The 8853-nt window shown below is 59.0% G+C and overlaps 1 protein-coding gene across 1 annotated transcript; it reads left to right on the forward strand.

Moving 5' to 3' along the window:
- The first annotated feature begins 453 nt into the window (after positions 1–453).
- Positions 454–8474, forward strand: GDPD2 (glycerophosphodiester phosphodiesterase domain containing 2). Its single transcript, XM_010284680.1, has 15 exons — positions 454–567; positions 1721–1824; positions 1898–1991; positions 2234–2293; positions 2641–2739; positions 3128–3221; positions 3653–3798; positions 4301–4383; positions 4909–5059; positions 5607–5822; positions 6672–6823; positions 7166–7313; positions 7553–7635; positions 8090–8118; positions 8422–8474. The coding sequence occupies exons 1-15, from the start codon at positions 454–456 to the stop codon at positions 8472–8474; spliced, it is 1626 nt and encodes a 541-aa protein (XP_010282982.1).
- Positions 8475–8853: the final 379 nt, after the last annotated feature.

An 8853-nucleotide genomic window follows, 5' to 3' on the forward strand; every position in this document is an offset into this window, starting at 1 on the left:
CTTGCAGCTGGGCTGCTCCCAGGGAGCCTGGGTGCAAGGTTTTGTCAAGCTGGCCAGTGAGGCTGCTGGCCCCTGGAGCCTGCATGGTGCCCCTGGCTCCCAGACAGAGCACAGAACCCTGGCCTGGGGAGGAGGCCCTGCTCCCTGCCGGCTCCACGCTTGCTCTGGCTCATTGAGCGAAGTGTCCCAGGGCAGCCTGCTGAACATGTTGATGGGCTGCACCCTGTGCTTCTGCTTTCCCTGGCACCATGCCTTGCCTGGGGACACAGCCAGCAGTCCCGCTATGTCCCAGGGCTCTGGGGCGGCCCCTTGCCAGGGTACCTGGACCCCGATTCTGTAGTGCCTTATCCCGACAGGATGGCGGGTGATGCGTGTTGGGAGGCCTGCGCTAACACACTGTGTGCATCTCCCTCAGGAGAGTGCCTGACCTTAGGCCTGGGACAGCCCAGCGCTATGGCAGACCCCCCTGGCTGCTGCCGCCCCTGTGCCACCTGCCTGCTCTGCCTCTACAGCTGCCAGTGGATCACCGTCAAGAAGGAGAAGAGGAAGGGCCTGAGAACCACCAAGGTGATACCATGGGTGATGCTGAGCTGGGGCTGACCAGCCCCTGCATGGGAGGCTCAGAGTGGTGGCTGGGGTGGGGAAGGGCTCTGGCTGGGGCACTCAGCCTGGATATTGGGCTGCTGGCCCCTTGCCACCAGTCCTGCTCCCCAGGGCTGAGCCCCAAGAGAGCTGGGGTGCTACTTGGCACCCTCTCTGTCCAGGGACTGCCCTAGCCTGGGGCAGTGAGAAGGTGAGAGGGTGAGCTGTCTGTGCCCGCTGGGTGAGAAGAAGGGTGGAGCAGCGCGCTGGCAGCAGCGAGGCTGAGCTGCAGCCGTCCCCCACCCGGCTGAGCGTGCGTCTGCGGCAGAGCTCGCACGTGCCTGGAGCAGAATGCTGTGCTCCCCGAGGGCTGAGCGTGGCGGGCAGGTCCTGGGGCGCTGGGTGCCTGGCAAGGCACGTGGGAGGTGCAGTTCCTGGGCTGGGTGTGGCCCCCACTGATGGGGTGCTGGGAGGGGGTGTCCCCAGCGATTTGTAACCTTGGAGGGGTGAGGCCCTGGGATTCTCTGAGGTCTCCAACTCCCATGGGAGTGGTTGTGCTGCTGCTTGTCCTATCTTGACTGGATTGTGCGAGTTAGTTCGGGCTGCCAGGTATCCCACTCAGCACCTGTGGCACCCCTCACCTCCCCAAGTATGTGGCACTGGGGGCTGGAGACTCAGAAGCTGGACCTGGCTTTGGCTGAGCAGGCAGGAACAGTCTGCAGGATCACCACTTCAGTGGCAGCTCTGACAGCACCCCTCTCTGCCCAGCCCACAGATCACCCAGCTAGAAGGGAGCAGGACCTGGCTCCTTTACCCTTCCTGTGCCCAAAGTCGCAGCCTGCTCCCAGGGGCTGCTGCATGGGAAAGGAGGCAGACCTGCCACAGGTGCTGACCTCCCCAGTTTGGCATAGGCAGCTTTTTAGCTTGTTTTAGGAGATGCTGGTCCATCTCCCTGTAGCATGGGTCCAGCCAAAAGAGCTCTCCTGGGGAGCTCAGTGCCTGGACCCATGAGGCCGGTGCCTGCTGTGACCCTCTGTGCACCCTGCTGCAGGCTGGGTGCTCCCCAGGGGTCTCGGGAACCTGGCCAGAGGCTAGGTGCCCTGCAGGTGTGTGCATAGCTGTCATCTCTGGCTTTCAGTGCGACTGCAGCTGGTTCCTTTTCCTCTTCTGTGTCTTCCTCTTCACACTGGTGTGGCTCTACTTTGCCATCATCATCCTCAATGATTTCCACAACTTCAATGAGTGAGTAGGATCCCACGTCCAGCCTTGCTCCATATGTCCCCCCTGCTCCTCTGACCATCCCCTTTGCTGACAGGTTCATCTTCAAGCAGAGGAAGTTGTGGTTAGACTGGTCCCTGGTCCTGCTCATAGCTACGGCTGTGCTGATCACCTACTCTGCTGTGCTGCTGGTGAGCCCCGCTGATCCTGCCTGGGCTATTTGGGGTACAGAGCTGTGCTGAGCTCAGGCTGGCTGCCATGCCCTGTGCAGAGCCAGCTGGAGCCCACAGCATCTGTCCTGCTGGAGCTGTGGCAGCCTGAGCACGGCCAGAGAACCTGCTTGTGTTGGAGGGGCAGAGCTCCTGTGGCTGAGTCCTGAGGGCTGAGGTGTGGGGTACAGCCCAGCTCTGACATCTCCTTGTTCTTCTCACAGGTCCTTGCTTTGTGCTTGCAGCTCTGTGGCCAGCCCTTGAAGCTACACTGGCTGCACAAGGTGAGAGACTGGGGGTGCAGGGAGATGGTGCCTGCCCTGGCTGCCCTTGCACCTTGGGAAGCTGTGACCAGCCTACTGGGGTTACATATGGCTGCTGTTTCCCCACTGAGCTGGGCTGCAGCTGTTAGTCCCCCAGCCACACAGCTCTGGGATGGGAATATTCCCCTTGCTCAAAGCACGGGGTTCAGAGCTCAGCTGCAAATCCAAATGGGGACGTGGGGTCTCAAGACTTGCAGGGGCTCAGGGGTAAGGGGTAGGGAGGACTCTGCCTGCCCTGCCAGGGCAAAGCCCAGCTGCCCTGCAGGATGCTGTGTGCTCCCCTAACTGCCCTATGCCCTGCCCCACAGACCCTGCTGATCTTAACTGCCCTGGTGGTGGCTGCAGCCTTTACAGGGCTGGGAGTGAAGTGGGCGGAGGAGTGGAGAAGTGCACGTATCTCCCTGCAGGTGAGTCACCTCGATACCAGAGACTCCCCCACTGTACCCAGTACCTGGCCTGTGGGCGTGAGCTGAAGGGTGGTGACTGGAGCCCCCAGCATGGCTGTGTGCCATGAGGGTTAACTCCCTGCCCTTGACTTCTGCTCTCTGGCTGGGAAAGGTGTTCCTCTTGCTCTTGCAGTCCTGCCTGGAGCATCTGCAGTCAGGGTGATGAATGGTAGCTGGACCAGAGTGGGCAGTCTGTTCAGTCCCCCAGGAGCCTTGTCCTTCCCTCCCTGGCACTGTGGCTCTTCCAGATGTGCTGGCTGCAGTGGCAGATCCCTGGCATTGGAGCATATGGATTTTGGGGACAGGGGCTGGGCTGGTGCCAGCTGACACCCTGCCTTTGCCTCCCCAGGCAACAGGTCCCTTCCTGCACATTGGAATTGTGGGGGGAATGACGCTCCTTGCCTGGCCCCTGGCCAGCTTCATCTACCGGACACGCAACACAGGTAATCCCCCTCCAGGGTCTCCACCTCTGCCCTCAGCTGGTGCCCTGCTTCTTACTACCCAACCAAGCGGCGCTGGTGGCAGAGCAGTGCACTGAGAGCATCGGTGAGGTGGGAACAGGTCCCCAGGATTCTGCTAGTAACACCTGCTCTTGGTTGCTGCTTCTTATGCCAGCTCTTGGTGCAGCTTCAGCCCTCACTGCTTTGCAGCTGAAGGAGGGCTATGGATGGCAGACTGAGTCCTGAAGAAGTGCTGGGTTGGGGTGCAAGGACATGTAGTGGGCCAAGAATAAATCTGCAGTGAACCTGCACAATGCCTGACCTAGGGCAACCATAAGTTAATGCCAGGTGAAGCAACCTTGGCTTATTCCTAATGGCCTGCAAAATACTTCCTTTGTACCTCACCCCTCTACCTTCTCTGGCTCTGCCTGCAGGTGTCAAGGTATTTCTGCTGCTTGTGTACTGCACGGTGATGATCGCGCTGTATCTGGCTCCCCTGGGAATCACCTCCCCTTGCATCATGGAGGAGAACCAGCTGCCCCCCAAGCCAGCCCTGGTTGGCCACCGAGGAGCCCCCATGGTGAGCGACCAGCACCAGTAGCGTCCTGGCACAGCAATCAGGGTGGATGGGGCAGGCTGTTCCACCAGCGAGAGCCAGGCTGTGCCTGGCCATGGGGCACTGGCATCAGACCCTTGCTGCTGCAGGCCTGGATGAGCTCTGGCCAGCCCGGTAGAGAGACATCCCCACACCAGCCAGGGCAGCACAGGGCTGGAGGATGGGTGAGCACAGGGTGAGGAGGGCGAGCATAGCAGCCACAGGGCAGAGCTCTTTACTGAGCTTTGCTGGACCAGGAGCAGGCAAATCTCAGCAGAAAGCCTAGCTGTGTTAGTGCAGGCTGGGAAGCTGGGACTAGGCAGGCTCTGGCTGTCTGCACCCAGCCCTTTTCCATCCCCCCCCAGCAGGGTCACCCCAGTCTCACTGTGGTTGCCCTAGAGCCCAGCCACACTGCTGGGTGCAGCCACGCAGGGTGAGTGCCTGCCTCCTGCCCGTGCCCTCTGCACTAACACCGTTCCTTTTCCAGCTGGCCCCTGAAAACACCCTCATGTCGCTGCACAAGGCGGTGGACTGTGATGTGCAAGTCTTTGAGACAGACGTCATGGTGAGGTAAAGGGGCAGCAGGGACTCGGAGGGAGGAAGGGGCCTGTGTATCTTGAGATGTCACCTCCCACATGGAGCATTCTGGAACACACCTGGAGGACTGATGTAGCCTGCATTTGGAGGCAGCCCTATTCAAAGGGCTCTGCCATTCCCACCCTCCCAGTATGGGACAGGCTCCAGCTTGGTGTCCCAACGATCTGGGAGAGGTACTTGGTTTCTGTCCTCCCCGTGCAGGTTGCCTTCCAGGGCATTAGGAGGGAGGCACTGTCAGGGAGGGGCACTGCTTGGAAAACAGACCCCGGCTCTAGTTCATCTCATGCAATCCTGCTATGGGGACAGCTGTTGCAGTGAGCAAGGAACTACTTGGTTCCTGGCTTGGTCTGTAGGTGCTCTGTGCTTTCCAGACACTCACCTTTTTGTGTAGAAGCATAAGGGTGGGAGCTACATGGTTGGGAGGGGCAGAAATGCCAGGGCAGGGATAGGAGACAAACAGCTTGCAACACAGACCTTCCCTCTCGGCTCCTTTATCAGTGCTGATGGGGTCCCGTTCCTCATGCATGACGAGGGACTCACCAGGACCACAAACGTGCAGGCTGTGTTCCCTGAGAGGGCTGCCCTGAACAGCACCGCCTTCAACTGGACAGACCTCCAGCAGCTGGATGCTGGCAGCTGGTTCCTGGAGGTGAGGATGACACTGGGCTGGCTGGTCAGGGATGGGCGCATTTGTGACTGAAGCATGAGCCCTGCCCTGGGGAAGGTTCCCTCTGGAGCGCTGGTCCTGGCAGACGCCTGGACAGGGTGCCGAAGCACTTTCACACCTGCGCGAATCCCTTGGGTGCGGTTACTCCCCGAGCTGGGGTTTGTTCTGACTCCTCAGCTGAGTCATGGAGGAGGCTGGTTTGAGGGGAGATGTCTCATGCGTTTGCTCTGAGCTGCACAGCCTGCCTGGACTTGGAGGCAGCTGTGGCAAGGCTCTTCCCAAAAGGTGACTAACTGCTGAGCTGCTCTGAATGCCCACAGGTGTTTGGGCTGCTTGAACTGTGCAGTTAGCAGGGAGAAGGGTCAAGGTGCCCCATGAATGTGCAGGGGAAGGATCCCTCTGTCTGCACTGGAGAGCATGTGGAGAGGCCAGTGTAGCAAACTGAGAGGCAGAGACAGGCACCAGTTTGGAAGGTGGAAGCTTACAGCAGGTCTGCCTGTGATGACTTAACTCTCTCTTACCCTTGCAGCGGAGGCCGTTTCCCACTGTGCAGAGTCTTTCTGCTGGCGATCGCTACCAAGTGACTAAACAGAGGATCCCATCCCTGGAACAGGCACTAGAGGCAGTCAAGCAGAGCAATATCTCCATCATGTTTGACCTCCGGCCTGAGAACCATAGTGACTACCAGAGCTTCGTCAATGCCACCCTGGAAGTGATCTTACAGTCAGGCATCCCACTACAGCAGGTGAGCTGGCCACTGCCCCACCACTGCCGGCCCTGGCTGTCACACCCCTGCCATGGTGGGAGGTGCCCCGCCAACCCCACTGAGTGTCCCTGCCACCCAATATACCACAACCCCATATGAGATCCCTGCTGGGGAACCCTGTTCCAGGTGTGGGGTTCTCTAGCTGGGAGAAGTTCCCAATAATTAGCGGTTAATGCCTACAGCTTCAGACCCTTCCAAATAGTCTGGTTCCCCAGCACTGGCCACCCTGGTGTGTAAACAGTGACTCAGTCTAGGGAGGGGACAGACAGCGCTAGCGAAAGCAGGAAAACAATGTTCCCACACTGTGCCACACCTCTCCCTGCAGGTCTTGGGCTCCTGCTGCAATCTCATGTGTTGCACTTCATCCAACCTCTGCAGCACAAGGCATGTGCTGCCCTGAGGGGATGAATTAGCACCCAAATCGCTTTCCCTTCATGGCTTTTTGGGAATGCAGAGCAGGAGGGAACACAGCAAAGACTTGTACTGTAGTGCTGAATCAAGGTCCATTCTTGCTGCAGAGTTGGGGCCAAAAGGATGCACTGCATGATCCATTCAAGGACCGAGAAAGGATGTAACTGCTGCAGCTTGCTTAGGCCGGAATGGCTTTCTCCCCTCAGTGGGGTCTGTTGTGCTTACTTCTTCACTTGGGAAAGCTCTTAGGAGACTGTCCTGGCTGAGATCCTTATGGAGGAGCTGAGCATGAGGAGGGGAGCAGGAAGCAGCTGGTTAGGCAGGCCACGTGTGCCTGGACCTGCAAGGAAATATTGGAAGAGAGCAAGCTCCCTGGAGCACCTCTTCTCCTCTGCATGTTCTCTGGCTCTTGCCTAGGTCCTCTGGCTGCCGGATGGGTTCAGGGAACAGGTCAAACAGCAAGCCCCAGGAGTTCAGCAAGTTTATGGCCGGAAGAGACTCCAGAAGGAGAAGGAGCTGCTGCTGCATGTCAATCTGCCCTACCAAGACATGAGCTCAGAGGAGATCAGGTGAGAGCCCTGTGCCCAGGAGCCTGGGAGCTGTGGGGCCAGGGCATTGTCCCAGCTCTGCCCCAGGGGCCAGCAGAGGTGAGGGCCAGTTGAGGTTGAGTGCTGGGAAGGACAGGGTGTGTGCTACCACCTTGCAGACAAGCATGCTGTATCAGGCAGGGCTGGTGCAGGGGATGGAGCTGCCTTGCCAGAAAATCTACCCGGGGTCTGGCTCTCCAGACAGCTACTCCATGTGGCTGCAAATGCTGGATCACATCCCAGATAGTGTACAGCCAGAGAGGACTGTCTGAGTGTGCCGGCACCTTGCTGTCTGCTGCTCTGACCACAGCTGTCCCTGTGCAGGCAGTACCGCCAGGACAACATCTCTGTCAACTTGTACGTGGTGAACCAGCCCTGGCTTTTCTCCGTGCTGTGGTGCTCTGGGGTGAGCTCTGTCACCACCAATGCTTGCCAGGTGCTGAAGGAGATGAAACACCCCATCTGGCTGCTTGTAAGTGACCCCTCCATCCTTTACCCTCCTGCCCCACAGCCCTGTGACCCAGGCACTTGTCGGTGCCTTTTTGCCGCAAGCCTCGGCAGCCAGCTGCCTGGAGGATGGCTTTTGCCCAGTCCTGTGCTGGCATGGGAACATGTGACCCTGCAGAAGGGACTGCTGGCACAGCAGGCTGGGCTGTGCCATGAGCACACCATGCCTGGCTGGTGTTCATGGCTTGTCTTGTTGCCTTGCAGCCCAGTAGCACGTACCTCATGGTCTGGATTGTCGTAGACTGCGTTTCCTTCCTTGCCATCCTCTGGGCCTTCCTCTTGCTGAAGTATGTTTGATCTCTCCCCGACCCAGGACAGGTCCATTGGGGGAGGCTGTAAGTGTGCCCTGGGAGGCGGGTACATGCCCAAACCTGATCATATCTGCTGCCACCCCTCTCTGAACTCAGATGCTAGGGGGTCCTCTCCTGTCTGGCTAAATGAGACAGCACTGTGTGTAGGCAGCTTTTACCACCAGGCTGCAGCTACAAATCTGGCTTGACCCATCCTCAAGCTGCTGGATGCCTTAGTTCACACTTACTAGCGCTCTCTGCACCCCAAGGCTCGATGGGCTGCGGCTGGGGGACCTTGGCCCTGCTCCTTTACCAGCACTGCAGGCATTGACAGCAGATTCCTGTGGGACTGTGTGTCCTGTGGGGCCCCACAGTCTCCAGCTAGGAACTCAGGGGAGGGAAGGGGGAGGCCAGACTGACATGCTAATGTCGATCGTATTCCATCTCCTAGGAAATGCTCCCAGAGAAGGCGGCCAGCGGGTGAGTGCAAACAGATGTGAGCTCCCCTCCCTCGGAGCCAGGCTGTGCCTGCAGGACTCTCCCTGGCAGGCAGGCAGCTTCCTCCAGCTGAACGTGACAGAGCAGTTTGGGATGGCTGGGGGAGGGAAGGGAATCCCAGCCCAGGGAGTTCCTGTCTTGCCCTTAGCAAACAACCCTGTGGGACAGTGCTGGGGAATCCCACATTCCCCAAATCTCCTCAAACCTGCTTTTCAGGCTGCTCTGCCTGGCACTGCGGGATGGTGGCTGCTGCAATGACTGTTTTCTCTCTCTCTGTTTCCCCAGAGTCCGAGACGGATGTGCTGCTCACAAAGATCAACAGCTTGATGCAAGAGTGACCCCTCTGGCCTGCATCAGCCATGGGGAGGCAGCCAGAGTCCTGCACAGCTCCAGTGGGGAGCACTCCTCAGGCCAGCTTCGAGGCTCCTTTCCTTTGCAGGCTCCTTCCTGAGCTTCCAGTCCCCGGTAGCCTTCCTGACTCCTTGTGTGGTGCACAACTGCCCTCAGCTGAAAAGACCTGTAACTGGGTTCCCAGGCCCCACTGGCATCGAGGAACTGGAGCCTTTGCAGGGGTTTCCTGGGTCTGGCTTGGGCCTGGGGGCTGGTACTTATTCAGCGCTGCTGGGGCTAAGATCTCTGCCCTGGGGTTTGGAGACTAGTGGGGATTTGAGTCGCTGTTTGGTGCAGGGTAAGGGCAGCCTCCGCCTGTGATCCGCA

The sequence above is a fragment of the Phaethon lepturus genome, unplaced genomic scaffold (assembly GCF_000687285.1).
Source record: "Phaethon lepturus isolate BGI_N335 unplaced genomic scaffold, ASM68728v1 scaffold37963, whole genome shotgun sequence".
NCBI lineage: Eukaryota > Metazoa > Chordata > Aves > Phaethontiformes > Phaethontidae > Phaethon > Phaethon lepturus.